The 16,133-nt window shown below is 39.4% G+C and overlaps 1 protein-coding gene across 1 annotated transcript; it reads right to left on the reverse strand.

Annotated features, from left to right (window-relative positions):
* Positions 1-844: 844 nt before the first annotated feature.
* Positions 845-15,781, reverse strand: LOC115659369 (tetraspanin-7-like). The gene is made up of 7 exons (XM_030579371.1): positions 15,707-15,781; positions 11,787-11,975; positions 6,904-6,978; positions 4,853-4,948; positions 3,452-3,601; positions 1,519-1,602; positions 845-910 (listed from the first exon to the last, which is right to left on the reverse strand). The coding sequence occupies exons 1-7, from the start codon at positions 15,779-15,781 to the stop codon at positions 845-847; spliced, it is 735 nt and encodes a 244-aa protein (XP_030435231.1).
* Positions 15,782-16,133: the final 352 nt, after the last annotated feature.

Below are 16,133 nucleotides of genomic sequence, written 5' to 3' on the forward strand. Positions count from 1 at the left end.
TTGCAGACAGGTGATAAGACATGCTGCGATTCACTGGCTGGGGGTTTCTAGACTGTCATTGTTAACATAGGATACTGTAAGTAAATAATCTAAAACTCTTATTTTGTCCAATAGAAGGCAGACTAATCAATTTTATATCCTAAATCAATAGATTGTCTCCCTTCAAAAATGCTACATCTACCTTGGGGAACAATGGTATCTGTGGATTGCAGCAAGAAGCAATGACAGCTGAGCTGTCAAAGTGTCTCCCCTTCACTTTAAGGGCACCACTGTTCATTGTTATATACAGAGGAGGGGAGTTGACTGTGATGTAGTAGTATTGGACAAATCACATGCAGTTAAATTTAATCCCCTCCTTCACATGCATTAGTACATGGCAAGACTATCACTGCAGCAATCCTCAGGGAAAGGGTTTGGTTTGTGTGTGCATGCACGCAGGCCTACAACCCAATCAACACCACAAAAATTCTTTCCTCACAGTCTGTTTTGGTCTTCTACTTTGTTTTATAAGACATTGTGGACAGCTAGTATAACTTGAGTAACAGAAATTGAAATAGCCCTCAGTTAAGGCATGTCTTTTCATGAACAAGATAGATAGTTTTCCACCCTTTCATTCTAATTTTGTAAAGGCAATTGAACTTTGAGCTTCTACCGTTGATACCTACCACTTCCTACCATGAAAGCTAGCACTAATAGATATCCATGGCATCTCATGAGACAGGTAATTCTTTTAATTGTTCAATTTTAATTTATGCAGCATAGCTTTTTAAGCATCGTAGGATCAAAAGCTACAAGAAAGAAAGCACAAAATTCATATATTAAGTTGCAAAATCATTCTGAAGACTCACAAATTCACATAATCTTCATTAAGTAGTCTCAGTAGCATGTAGCTAAATAAGATCCCAAGTAACTGAGGGGGAGAAAATAAAAGATAATAAATTAAGCTTAATCTTGCTAGTGTTTCAAAGTTGTTTTTGAACAGTTTACCCATACATTTTAATGGATCCATTGTTAGGAAAATACCATTTTTCTGCAGACAGGATCCACTAATACTACTTGAGTTAATCCTTTTTTGCCACAGCACTGATGCTTACAATGTTTATGCAGATTTAACATAGAATCATAGAAGATTAGGATTGGAGGAGACCTTAGGAGGTCATCTAGTCCAACCCCGTGCTCAAAACAGAGCCAACACGAATTAAACCAAAGTTGTCTAGTGCTGTCTAGTGCACTGCTGCCCTTCACACGTTAGTCAAAATATGACCAGTGCTTTCTCAGCCCATAGCTCAGTCAGTCATCACAAAGCAAGGATGTAATGGACCAAGTTTAAAGATAGTTGCTTCTTTCACAGGGTTAAAATCATTTACTATCCAGTAGTTTACATGCTAATTTAAATCTGTTTAGTTTATTCCACCTCAGTATTTCAGATATTGAACCTTGTACTTCTTCCCATGTTTCATTTGCATGGGGGCCACCACCTGCAGTTTGAACACAATACAGGCACTACACAATGTTTACCTGTGCAAATCCAACACTTATGCAAACCCCTCCAATAAGAGCAATATGTTCTTCAGCCCACTTCTTCAGCTTTTGAATGCATCCCTAGTGGAGGGAAAAAAATGTTTGCTAATTACTGCATCTGGCATGTACACTGGAATCCAGTACCTATTACAATGAGTACAACAGCCAAATTGTACCATCCATAAGAGATAATCCAAAAACTTTGTTGCATTTGTAGCTGATCAAAGATATTTATCAAAGAAAAGCTGGCTTGCAAGAGACAAAAATTAACACTGATTAATAAGGCTGCAATTTCAAATATACAAGTTCTTATGGTTGAGAATTTACTACTGTTCAAGGAACAACATAATGGTTAAAGTGAGAATCGTATAGTTGGGAAAGAAACACTCAAAGCTCAGGGGTGGAGTGGGGAAGAAAAGAAGTCAGAGGGTGATCTCTGTGGCGCTTAAGGTCCTACAACCAAAAGCCCATGTTTGGATTAGCAAAACAGAAACAGTAGCATGAACAGACATGCTAGATGTGTGGACTCTAAGCACTGGGCAAATTCCAAAGTACAAACAATGGGGTAACAAAAGAACTTCAGGCATAGGAGGAGGAATAGGGATTTTGAGAGACTGGTTCCCCTTATTGAAAATAGTTTTTCCATAACTATGCGTTTCCTTCCACCATGCAGTTTTTATAGCCGCCTAGTCAAAGAGATAGTGGAGAAGACAAGGTGATGCCAAATTAGTAAAGGGCCAGCGGACTCAGTTAAGGGTAGCTATAATTATAAGTGGTTCACCAGTATGTTCAAGCATTACAGTAGGCAGAACCAAATGCCATTGCAATCCAGCAAAGCTTTCCATGCCCACTTGGCACACAAGTGATTTTGTTGATTGTTCTCTGTTAGCTGCTTCAAAATTGCATCATGCTGGTGTCCTCCATGCATATTTCAGCCTTCTAATATAGTTTAGTGCTGAAAAGTGAAGGATATATTTGGAGTGAAGAATTTCTTTGGTATTCTTTGGCTAGATTTAGAAAGCCTGATGGTCAGTTTAGTTGTGAAGCAAGATACTATACTTATAGAAATCTGGATGAGGGGGGCAAATGAGCATCAGTCATTTCACTGATAACATGGATCCCACAACCTCTAATAAGGCTACTTGTGCAATTCTGTCTGAACTTAACAGGGACAGAAAGCCTAAATATTATTTTTATTCTACTTTTATCATTATATTGGTACTAAGAGAACAAGCATTACCTTGTTGCCTTTTTAGGCAATTTTACATCCTGCACTTTCAGCCACGGATATATACTTCTGAACCTTTCTCTTTAAAGAAGGGGGAAGACTGTTCTGTGATTAGGCTGCTAGATTGGGACTTGGGAGGTCTGGGTTCAATTCCCTGGCCCCTGCCACAGCTTTCCTGTGTGGTCTTGAGCTCAGTGGTTTGAGCATTGGCCTGCTAAACCAGGGTTGTGAGTTCAGTCCTTGAGGGGGCCACTTAGGGATCTGGGGCAAAATCAGTACTTGGTCCTGCTAGTGAAGGCTGGACTTGATGACCTTTCAGGGTCCCTTCCAGTTCTATGAGACAGGTGTATCTCCATATATTTTAAAGTTACTTTCTCTGTGTGCAGTCTCTTCCCCCCTCCAAATCGGTTAAATGGAGATGGGGTAATTCCTTACTTCACAGAAGTGAACAGAAGATAACGATATTAAGATTGAGAGGTACTACAGTAATGAGGATATACAGATGCCATAGACAGGTTGGTGCTAAAGAAATGCTTACCAGTTCTTCTGAAACAGCCAGCTGCATTATAGACAGAGGCTGTAGGCCACAGTTTTAGTAATTTAAAGTCTCCCCAATGAAGGCTACAGGAGCACTGACAGGTTGGCATCACGTGCTACCTAGTAAGAGAACTGGTTGCTAGAGCTTAGGAGTAGTTAAGATACCTGTTGGTTAATGTTAGCAGCATCGTTGCTTAGATTCATTCCACAACTTTTCGTTATCATCTTGCAGCAGCTATTTGGAACAGCTGAACTGAGAGATCCAAATGTAGTATTGAACCAATCAGTGTAATTCTGAGCACCACAGCATTGGAACTGAAATGAACAACAGTTTAAATAAGTAAAATAATAGAATTTTAAGCAAAAGTATTTCTTCTACAGTGGTTTTTGTAGCATCCTGAGCCCAAAGCAGAGCTCTCTTAGGAAGAGTCCCAAAGCTGTTCAGATTACTACAATAGCAGCAGACCGTCCTAGGATGCCAAGTTGCCTTCCAGCTGATCCATGTAAGTGGCCTACTTCCCAGTTCTAGCACAGATAGACCTGGTCACGTTGTTAAGTGAGACTTATTCAGAGAGTTGGTTAGAAGCCATTACTTGCCTCTCCTTTGAGTTTTTAGCTTTGTGGAATGCCCTTTTTATGCCTGGTTGAATTATTCATTACAAAATAACTTAAATTTTAGCATGTTTCTTTTGACTAGATCTTCATTGAGAGAGCTCTGTAGGTTATTGCAGTTATAACTGATCATCATTATTGACAGAGTTCAGATTCTTGCCAACATGAGGCAAAGATGTTAGATTTCATATGCTATTGGTTTGAACACTTTAATTCAGTTTGTTAAACCTCAAGCCTAGACTTGTTTTCTAACCCTTCTGGAGGAAGCAAGGTTAAGAGTGCCTCTAGCCTGCAAGTCTATTCTTATTTAACCAAAATTAGTCATGTTCTAGATATGAAATGCATTCTTTTTAAATCTGATTTCAGTTAGTCAAGTCATTTTGCTTTGTGATCTCCTGTGGGAGAAGAGCTCTCCTACCTCATTCTTTTATTACAGCTTGATTACATATTTCTAATGCAGTTGTACCAGCCCCAAGAAGCTTAACAAAACAAGTAGGATCACTTCATAGTAGGGTGACCAGATGAGAAGAAGAAAATATCAGGACACATGGGGGAGGTGGGTGGGGTGTCCACCGGCAGAGCTAAAAAACCAAACACCAGTGCTGCCGGCGGAGCAAACTATCGGGACAGATTGACCAAAGATCGGTCAGGATGCGGGATAACCACCCAGATATTGGGACAGTCCCGATTTTATCAACACATCTGGTCACCCTACTTTATAGTTTGAGCAGAAGCAGATTCTTTACTTAAATTTCATTAACAGACTAACCAAAGCAAGATATAGGTCTCTTATGAAGGGGGTAAGCAGAGCAAATTTTGGGGGTTAGGTTAAGAGAAAGATGGAGACTCCCCAGAAGTGACAGACTCCATTTTTATGTGCCCTCAAAGGAATACAATACAAACAGAGATATAGTGAATTCCTCTATTCATTGCAGCATAGGAGAGATCACTTACATTCTCCTGTAGGTGGTCTACTCCTTTGGTTACTTGGGATTCTCTGTTATATTTGTCAAGAGTCTTCAGGAAGCTTCTCAACAGGTTGTCATGCAGCTGTAAGCAAAGTAGAACTGGTTATGTATTACACAGGATATGTAACGGTGGACTAGTTCCTGCACACTGCATTCTTCTCCAGAGAATCCTGGAAGTACAGGACCCACATAGGGTGCTATTTCTGGCAATATGTTTTCACCACAAATATGGCAACATTAACTAGAAGGGGTATTAAAGAATATGTGATCTTTGAAAACTCACTAGGAGACCTTGTATCAAATACAATATTTGCATTTGGAACCTTTCACATGCAAATTTCAAGATCAGACATTAAATTGAACTATTAATGCAGAGACAGGGATGTCTGGCTGTTAGCCATATTTAAGTGCAAGTCCCAAGCCAAAAAAAGAACTTATTTCATAAATTTCTCCATTGTGTGTGTGTATACACACGTACCCCCCCCCAAATGCTTGTTACTGCTGTACACAAGACAGTTATGGCAGAGACCATTACATGCATTTTGGACCATTATGTAGCACTGATTCAATTTCTGCTAGTAGGGAGGCCTTCTGTGGACTAGTCTCTTTGTACCCCATTCTCAGCAGTTGGTTCATTGAACACCTCCAAACTCTGGTTTAGAGATGCTATTGAGCATTGTCATTTCCCTAACTAGGACAATTCTTAAGCTACTGGAAGAATAGTAGCCATCAGTGTTACAGTTAACATTATGGTGTTTACGCAGTTTGAAAACATTTCCAGCCAGATTTAGACATGGGAGCATTGTTCCTTTTAAGGCTTCTGGTTTTGCTCAAGCCCCATAATGAGTTCTGGCAACTTCACTGCTGCTCTAATACAGCCAAAATATATATATTTTCATACTGCCTTTTCCCAGATTCTATTTTGCATTTAGAAATAGCAGTGGTGATTTTGGACTTACAATTATGATGTTAAACTAAGTGTAAAATATTTTTTTGGCAGAAGATGCGATCTAAACATCTTTACCATTAGTTTCAGATTGTCCATATAATTATAGGGAATACAATTCTAATTAAGACTGGAGATTAGATGTTAAGATTACCCTCGCTTCCACCCAGAAGGAAAACCTAGTTGAGTTTTTAGGGAAGAATTAGAATTCTGCCAGTATGGAAGTATACAAAGCAATAATTCTATTTCTACACCTTTGCATTTGCTCATTTCCTTCCTGCCCCACTCGGTAAAGAGCCAACTGCATGCTGTAGTGTTTGGTTACCTTGAGTACTAGTGCTCTCTTTGAGCTCCCCCTTAGAGAGAGGTTTTTCCTTGACACTGTTTTATAGCTTCCAGTGGGCCAAGGCTTGAAATTCTAGGTCTACCCATCTCCACTCTCCCACCTGCAACCTATGTGAACACCAATTACTGGCCGTCTAGCATGCTGTCACCCAACCCAATTAGGTTTTCTGATCAATTTTAACTATGAAACTTTGTCAGAGAAATCTGTGGAGCTGTCCTGAAAGTTATTATGCTAATACTTTGAGTCCCTACTTCCCTGGTAGCAATGGTGGCCTCTGGTTCAGAAGCATCAGCCTCATATGCAAAGCTTTCAGGTAGATACTTCAGCATGTGGTTATGGAATCACAAGTCTCTTTTAAAATATAAGTTGCTGCTCCATCACCAAGTGAGCAAATCTGCTCAGTTGACAGTCCATCTGCCCCAATAAAATTCAACCTGGATTCCAGAAGTGTAGCTGTGATTTCATGGATCTCTAATAATGGATATTCTACATTTGGAATTAAGCTATAGTAATGTTGCTGTATGGAGTAGAATTCAGTGCTAACAGGTAGAGTCACTCAACTCAGCAAGTTACTTAGAGTTTTGTTGAGCAATCCTTTTTATAGAAGAATTTCTTAACCATAAATACACTTTCAGCAAAGAAATCTGTGATGCCAGGTACTTGGACCCGGTACTGGAAACCTCTCACATTAAGAAAGCATGGCATTTATTACACTACACATACTTTAAAGTTTCCACACACCTACCTTCCGTCTGTAAGCACAGGCGGAGATGCCAACTATGATTTCAATCAAGAAGATAATCAGCAGCATGGCTGTGAACTAAACAACAGTAATTTCAGGTAACATTCATCTTCCCACAATGCACAGTGCACTCTAGTTTTAGATTAATCCAACCAAAACATCTCACTAGTCAGTGTTACATATACTATATCAAGAGGCACTGGCACCTTTACTTTGGTTTTATTTTTCCTTACACCATCCCATAGTTTAATTTTAAAATGTGTATAAAATTGGAAGATCTTCCATGAGAAATGTAAGCCTAAGGGGCCAGCACACTGTGCATCCATTATGGCCAAGTCACTTCTGGCAGTAATAGATTATAACAAAAAAATAAGATGCAAGTCAGTCACAGTCACAAGTAGCCAGGTTGAGGGTGCTTGAACACATACAGAAAGATTGTGTCAGCCCATAATTGTTAAGAGCTGCTATAGTTAGTGCAACTCAGCAAATATTCTGGGGAGTGTGTAATTGTCTACAGTCAGATTTCTGTCTCAACTGCAATTAAGTTTTCTGGCATATGACAGGCAATATTTTAAGTTACAGTGCAGTCCTCTAAGGACATCTAGTATGTGTTCAGTCTTCACTAAAAAGGAGAAGGACCAAGCCCAGTATGAAAAAAAAATAGGTTAAAGAATATTTAGGTAGGATAGATGTATTCAACTTGGCAGGGCTTGATGATATTCACCCAAGAATACTTAAGGAACCAGCTAAAGCAATCTCAGAACCATTAGCAATTATCTTTGACAGTATATGGAGGATGGGTGAGGTCTCAGAGGACTGGAAAAGGGGAAACATAGTACCTATCTTTAAAAATGGAAGCAGAGGGGACTTGGGGAATTATAGACTAGTCAGCCTAACTTCCATACCTGGAAAGATACTGGAACAAGCTATTAAACATAAAAATTTGTGAGCACCTAGAGGATAGTAGAATTGTAGAGGAAAAGCCAACAGAGATTTTTCAAGAACAAATCATGCCAAACTGGCCTAATTTTCTCCTTTGACAGGGTTATTGGCCTAATGGATAGGTGATAGTTGTAGGTCGGATTTATCTGGATTTTAATAAAGCTTTATGGTCCAAATGAAATGACTATAAGGTGAGTGAACAACTAGTTGAAAAGCCATACTCAGAGTAGTTATCAATGGTTGTCTGTCAAACTAGAAGGACAGATAAAGTGGAGTCCCATCCTGTGTCCAGTACTGTTTAATATTTTCATTAATGACTGATAATGGAGTGGAGAGTATGCTGAAGATTTGCAGATGACACCAAGCTTGAAGAGGCAGGGGTAAGCACGTTGAAAGACCGGATTAGAATTCAAACTGACCTTGACAATTTGGAGAATCAATATATAGTCAAGTGCAAAATACACCACTTAGGAAGGAGAAAAACAGCACAACCACAAAATGAGGAATAATTAGCTAGGCAAGAGTACTGCAGAAAAGGATCTGGGAGTTATAGTGGATCATATACTGAATACAAGTGAACAAGTGATATGCAATTGCCAAAAAGGCTAATATTCTGGGCTGTATTAACTGGAGTATCATAAGTAAGACATTGCAGGTTATTGTTCTGCTCTACTTGGCAGTAAGGCCTCAACTGGAGTACTGTATCCAGTTTTGGGCACCATGCTTTAAGATAGATGTGAACAAATTGGAGAGTCCAGAGGAGAGAAACAAAAATGATAAAAGGTTTTGGAAATCTGACCTATGAGGAAAGGTTAAATAAAACTGGGCATGTTGTCTTGAGAAAAGGAGACTGAGCATGGACTTCATAACAGCTCTTAACATATTTGAAGACTTATCCAAAGGACTGTGTTCAGTTGTTCTCTATGTCCATTGAAGTAGTAGGACAAGTAGTAATGGGCATAATCTGGCAAGAGAGATTTATCTTAGATATTAGGGAAAACCTTTCTAACTGTACAGGTAGTTAAGTTCTGGAATAGGCTGCCAAGGGAGATTGTGGAGTCCCCATAATAGGAGGTTTTTCAAAACAGGTTAGGCAAACATCTGTCAGGGATGGTCTAAGTATGCTTGGTCCTGCCAGGGGGAGGAAGGGGAAGAGCACAGGGGAGGGAAAGGTAGGTGGACCATATGACCTCCCAAGGTCCCTTCCAGTCTTATACTTCTATGGTTTCATGGCAACTTTCACCCTCAGAGGATCCTAAACACTTCAGACATTGAGCTATTCTGAAAGTGATGGGAGTTTGCTTGAATCAAGGCCGCAAGATTTGGCCCTAAATGACTTCATCTACTGTACCGAAATGCAACCATCCCTAAGACAAGGACAGCTGTGTGCTGTTAAAACACTAGAGATGACATTTTCAGCAACTGTCAGTGCTGTCCTAATTCTGCTCCCATTGAAGTTAATTCTGGGCACTTTTGAAAGTGCTATTTTACATGGTTCTTTGTGAAGGCTGTTGCATCCAAGTGCAAGTATAGTGGAAATTTAAACAGAATACAGTTGCTGTTGGGATTTGGCCACATGTTCCAAGAGACATGAATAGTGTTCACTTAAATGAAGATACATAAGACATCAGGAGAAGCCACATTAAGCTAACTAGGAAAGACATTATTTTGCCATCAGGCATGTCTCCTGGGCTGCTTCATGAACCCAATTAGTCTCTTAACTATCTCTCATACTTAAGTTCCTGCTGTGGCACGGAGACAGAAAAGCAACAAGTTTACCTGTCTGTGAAGTGGGAACCGAACTAGATCCAATTCAGAGAGGTGCTGGAAGACTCAAGCTTTTGCAGAGATTAAGAGATGGTCTGGTCAAATCAGTCACTGCTCTAGAGATTGGCAGAGGAAGCCTATCTTTGGAAGTAGTTGCATTAATAAAGTGTAAGGAAGTAAGTTTCTTGGGTCAGGAGGATTAAGGTTGTTCACATTCAGGTTAAGACATATTAGCATGAGCAGTTAATTTTTAGTTACAGATTTTGATAGTTATAGTTCTGCAGATTTTTAGAATAGTTACTGTAACAGGTCACTGAAGATTGATTGTTCCCACTCACTTCTATCAGAGACTAGTAATTAAATGAAATAATTAATGCATTCCTATACTCTCTCATGGCTGATCAAATGTGGTAATGCTTGCACTACAGTATAGTCTGCCATAATAGCAGATAACATCTAAAATACCAGGTATTTTTTGGAGGAATTATATGAGTCTAGGTTTGATTCTTGTGGCTTTATGCATGTGAATGTTACAACCTCTCCCTTTCCTTCCTGCCTTACAAATATCCCCAGTAGGAGAGGTTCTGTTTCCTCCTTAATTGCAAAGTCTCCTTTGCAGTCAGCCAATTTATAATTCTTATTGGAGTAAGATGCTACTTTGGTTACCCATTGGAGTGGTCAGATATTTAGAACATAGTAGTTTGCTAACAAACTAGCCACAGGCATCTAAATGTTATTATCTGCTATAGAGTCCAGAGACCCCTATTTCCAAGCCACATTTCCCAGAGAATGCTCATTTAAAATAAAATAAAAAATCCACCACACAAACACTTATTTCCTTCAGATTAAGTGAAATTTGAGTATTTAGGGCCCAAATCCACAAAGACTCTGCATCTTTCCTCCGAGAGTCAGGGTCTATATATGCTGGCTAGGTCATCCAGTGTTTACAGTGCTTGGTACTTAAGACACGCTGATCAAGCAAAATTTAAGATACATGTCATACTAGTTACATGTAAACTTTGTAACCGCTATAAGTTACATGGCCGATATTTGGCTTGTTCTTTCCAAAACAAGAAGGTTTATTTCAGAAGGTGATTTGGCTACAGCTATAGGCCTGCTGCTTCTATTGATTGGGGGACTTAGAAGGTCCTATCTTCTAAGAAATGTGCTCAACTCCTAGTGGCATTAGTGGGAAGAGAGACCCTATAACAGGCAGGAAAGAAACTGTAGGATGGTAAACCCAGTATGTGGAGAGTGAGCAAGAAGGGGAAAGAGGTAACCTAGTACTTTTCATATTTGTTATGGACAACAGGATTTTTTTTAACTACAAAAATAGCCCCTGAAATCAATGGGCAACATCAACATCTGTACAGACCACTGCATGTGTTGTTCTATGGTTTGTGAACAAATTGTTTTGCACATTGGTTTCAATGGAAAGCTGTGCTACAAGAACAATGGCAAAAAGAGGTCTGCAGCATCTGAATCAACACAGTGCATGGGAAAAAAAGCTTCCCCACATAAGAGGATTTAACACAAGTATGCTGAAGCTTTGCCTAAATATGGATTTGCGATTTAAGTGCCTGGTAGACACATATCCCACTGAAGTCAACAGGAGATGCACATGCTCAGCAATTTTGAAAAAATCAAGTTTTTTGTTTAGTGCCAGAAAATAACTTGAGCAGTCTAATTTAAGTGCTCACATTTGAAAGGTTTGACTACAGCCTTTTAGAAGCTAATTTTGCCATTATCCCATCCCACTAAATTAATTGCACTCAGCTCAGAGACTGGAGTGTTAGTTTTATATATAAAATTCAGAATCTGGGTAGCCCTGTAATTGGAATGAGGGATATACATGTTTGTTCTCCAATAATTAGCCCTTTCACACTCATAAGCACTGGTAAGTCAGTTCCCAAACATGTTACATTTGAGATGAAAGCTCGTTTCTCTTCACCCCATAGTACAACCTTACTCTAAAGAGATTTGTAAACCAACATCAGATGCATCAGTGTTAGAAGGCAGGTGTGGATGGTGCAGGAGTGAGTATGTGGGGTTCAGCAAGGCACCCTCAACATATAGCCACTGCTGCCACCCTATTGCTCAAGGAAGATTTCTTTAAACCTCTGAAATTTACACTGTAGAGCCCATATAGACAAGACATCAAGCTAGAGATTGTTTACCACTTTGATCATCGTATGATTGGATTTCAGTATGGCAGTTGCACCAAAGGCTGAGACGGAGATGATCACACCACCAACAACAGTGATAATCACAGGGACACCAGACGAGGTTTCATTCAGCACCATGAAAGTGTCATGGAGTTTCATCTGGACAGAGACTCCTATGCACAGGAGCATAACCCCAGAAACCTGGAAGGGGTAGCAGAAGAGAGCAGATAGCATTAAATCTGTCAGGAACAATCTGAATGATTAAAGATCCTTTATCAAGATGTAGCTCCCAATAGCCATCAGCCCACTGAAGAGACTATAATATAAGAATCCTCTTTGAAGAGGAGATTTTACTTGTTGGTATCTCATATTTTGCACAATGGAACATCATGCTATTTGTTCGAGGCAATAGTCACAGTAGTTTCCAGCTGTACAATGACACCCATCTCCAAGCATACTATAACAGCAAGTTGCATCTTTCATGGACTTCAGAGGGTGGAGGAGGAAAAGACGGGACATCCCAGTCTACTTCTGACTAGATCTGTCTACACTTTCAGTGTAGAGTCAACTCCTCTGGACCACCCTAGCTTGAGTGAGAGCAGCCAAACTGCGAAAACACCAGAGCTGTACTGTGGTTGTGTTAGCAGCTGATGAGTTGGGTTAACTCCAGCTGTGGCCTGTACTGCTTCTGGGGCCAGCCAATTCAATTTAAGCCACCATCACCACACTCAAGGATTCGGGGGAGGGGGGCGAGGGAGGAGAATGGGCTTGTACTGGGGCAACACGCAAGTTAACTTTGCAGTGAAGACATTCCATTGCCTCTCTCAAGCATATTCATAGATTCTAGGACTGGAAGGGACCTCGAGAGGTCATCAAGTCCAGTCCCCTGCCCTCATGGCAGGACCAAATATGGTCTAGACTATCCTGGATAGACACCTATCTAACCTACTCTTAAATATCTCCAGAGATGGAGATTCTACAACCTCCCTAGGCAATCTATTCCAGTGTTTAAACACCCTGACAGTTAGGAACTTTTTCCCTAATGTCCAACCTAAACCTCCCTTGCTGCAGTTTAAGCCCATTGCTTCTTGTTCTATCCTCAGAGGCTAAGATGAACAAGTTTTCTCCATTCTCCTTATGACACCTTTTTAGATACCTGAAAACTGCTATCATGTCCCCTCTCAGTCTTCTCTTTTCCAAACTAAACAAATCCAATTCTTTCAGCCTTCCTTCATAGGACATGTTCTCTAGACCTTTAATCATTCTTGTTACTCTTCTCTGGACCCTCTCCATTTTCTCCATCTTTCTTGAAATGCGGTGCCCAGAACTGAATACAATACTCCAGTTGAGGCCTAACCAGCACAGAGTAGAGCGGATGAATGATTTCTCATGTCTTGCTCACAACACACCTGTTAATGCATCCCAGAATCATGTTTGCTTTTTTTGCAACAACATCACACTGTTGACTCATATTTAGCTTGTGGTCCACTGTAACCAGAGTCCCTTTCTGTCGTACTCCTTCCTAGACAGTTTCTTCCCATTTTGTATGTGTGAAACTGATTGCTCCTTCCTAAGTGAAGCACTTTGCATTTGTCTTTGTCAAACTTCATCCTATTTACCTCAGACCATTTCTCCAATTTGTCTAGATCATTTTGAATTATGACCCTATCCTCCAAAGCAGTTGCAATCCCTCCCAGTTTGGTATCATCTGCAAACTTAATAAGCGTACTTTCTATGCCAATATCTAAGTCGTTGATGAAGATATTGAACAGAGCCGGTCCCAAAACAGACCCCTACGGAACCCCACTTGTTATATCTTTCCAGCAGGATTGGGAACCATTAATAACTACTCTCTGAGTACAAGTTATCCAGACAGTTATGCACCCACCTTATAGTATCCCCCTCTAAATTGCATTTGCTTAGTTTATTGATAAGAATATCATGTGAGACCATATGAAATGCCTTACTAAAGTCTAGGTATGCCACATCTACCGCTTCTCCCTTATCCACAAGGCTCGTTATCCTATCAAAGAAAGCTGTCAGATTGGTTTGACGTGATTTGTGGTTCTTTAAAAATCCATGCTGACTATTCCCTATCACCTTGCCACCGTCCAAGTGTTTGCAGATGATTTCTTTAATTACTTGCTCCATTTTCTTCCCTGGCACAGAAGTTAAACTCACTGGTCAGTAGTTTCCTGGATTGTTTTTATTTCCCTTTTTACAGATGGGCACTATATTTGCCCTTTTCCAGTCTTCTGGAATCTCTCCTGTCTCCCATGATTTTCCAAAGATAATAGCTAGAGGCTCAGATACCTCCCCGTTAGCTCCTTGAATATTCTAGGAGGCATTTCATCACGCCCTGGTGACTTGCAGGCATCTAACTTTTCTAAGTGATTTTTAACTTGCTCTTTATTTTATCTTCTAAACCTACCCCCTTCCCATTAGCATTCACTATGTTAGGCATTCCTTCAGAGTTCTCGGTGAAGACTGAAACAAAGAAGTCATTAAGCATCTCTGCCATTTCCAAGTTTCCAGTTACTGTTTGGGAATGGACAGAACAAGACTTGTTGAGAGACTCCTCCAAGTAGGGTGACTGGATAGCAACTGTGAAATAATGGGATGGGGGGGGATGATAATAAGAACCTATATAAGAAAAAAAAAGTCTCCCCCAATAGGACTTTCTATTTAAAAACAGGACATCTGGTCACCCTATCTCTAAGCAAAATTGGTAGATTCCTATAAAAAAAATTAGGTTTATATGTAAGGCTATGGTAACATAGTATCTTTCTTTATACTTGTTAGAAAACCTCCTCCAGAATGTTGCAGTTTAAAGTTTGTGTGATTAACTGCTTTCTCTGTAGAGAGATTAGTTTTTCACATTAATAACTAGTTAGTTACACAAACCAAAACAAGACTTTCAAATACTGTTTGCCAGTCAAACTCAACCCTTGGGAAATAAGCAGGCCAAGCTTTAATACACAGTTTAAAATAGATCAGCTTCCATTTTCCACCAGGCCCCATAAAGAAAAAAAGAGTGCCTTCTTAGTAGTCTTGAATCCTCTTTAAATCAGATTAAGGATTGATACAACTTGTGGAAGCCACTCATTTACCAACAAACTACTGGAGGATAAAAGCTAGAAGAATTATCCTAGACAATCAATCAATTAACTAAAAACTTTAGAAAAAACCAAACCCCACAACAGCACGTTGCCTACAACATATCTTACAACAGACACTAGTTTAAAAAACAACAACATCCTTGCTACAGTGAATCACCCTAATGCTATACTATCAGAGGGGTAGCAGTGTTAGTCTGGATCTGTAAAAAGCGACAAAAAGTCCTGTCCTTACAGGCTAACAGAAGTATTGGAGCATAAGCTTTTGTGGGTGAATACTCACTTCATCAGATGAAAGCTTATGCTCCAGTACTTTTGTTAGTCTATAAGGTGCTACAGGAATTTTTGTCCCTGATGCTATAGCATCACTATTATAAAATACAGTACTTTGTATCATTACCATATATACACACACTAAGAGAAATTGAGACATACCTACATCTACAAACCCATAATTACATAGCACTACACTTACCAAATACAATAACAAAAACAAAAACAACAGGAAAATAAAAAACAAAACCCACACAACAACAAAAACCCAACAAATGACTACATAGGATTAGAAGAGCCATTAAGACTTGATTAGCATTTCCTATAACACATTTCAAAATTAATCTCTAGTCATATGATACATGTTAGCATTCATCTAGGAATTATGGATTATCATCAAACTAAAAGGCATACATAAACAGTTATATTTTTCATTAAATTCATTAGTGTGATAAAAATAACTTTTCAGCTGACAAGAAGTTTTTTAAAACAGTTAATTAAGATCCAAACAGGATTAAACAAAAGATAGTAAAAAAATTTTACCCAATAAAACAAATCAATAAAACATAAGCAAACTTTAATTAATATTAGCTTATTGCTAGAATCTATCTTCCTCATTTTGCCAGGTAACCACTAGACCATTCCTCCTAGAGACAGAAATTATGTTTCTGATATGCATTTGTAATTGCCACCCTTGTCAGCAATTTAAATCTAGTTCTGCTCTTATTGGCAAATTTCAATTAGATTAAAGATCCACAGATGTAATTGTTAAGGACCACATTCTGACGTGCTTATTCACCTATTGAGTAGTACCTTATTTTGTCAGTACCCCCATTGATTCCAATGGGAATACTCAAGGAATAACATACTACATATCGGGAGAAAGGGTATCAGAATTTTCCCTTATATACTACCTACAAACAAAAGGCAAAATGGGTTCCCAGCAATCAGAAGTGCAATGCGAAGTATT

Source organism: Gopherus evgoodei, chromosome 11 (assembly GCF_007399415.2).
Source record: "Gopherus evgoodei ecotype Sinaloan lineage chromosome 11, rGopEvg1_v1.p, whole genome shotgun sequence".
Classification (NCBI taxonomy): domain Eukaryota; kingdom Metazoa; phylum Chordata; order Testudines; family Testudinidae; genus Gopherus; species Gopherus evgoodei.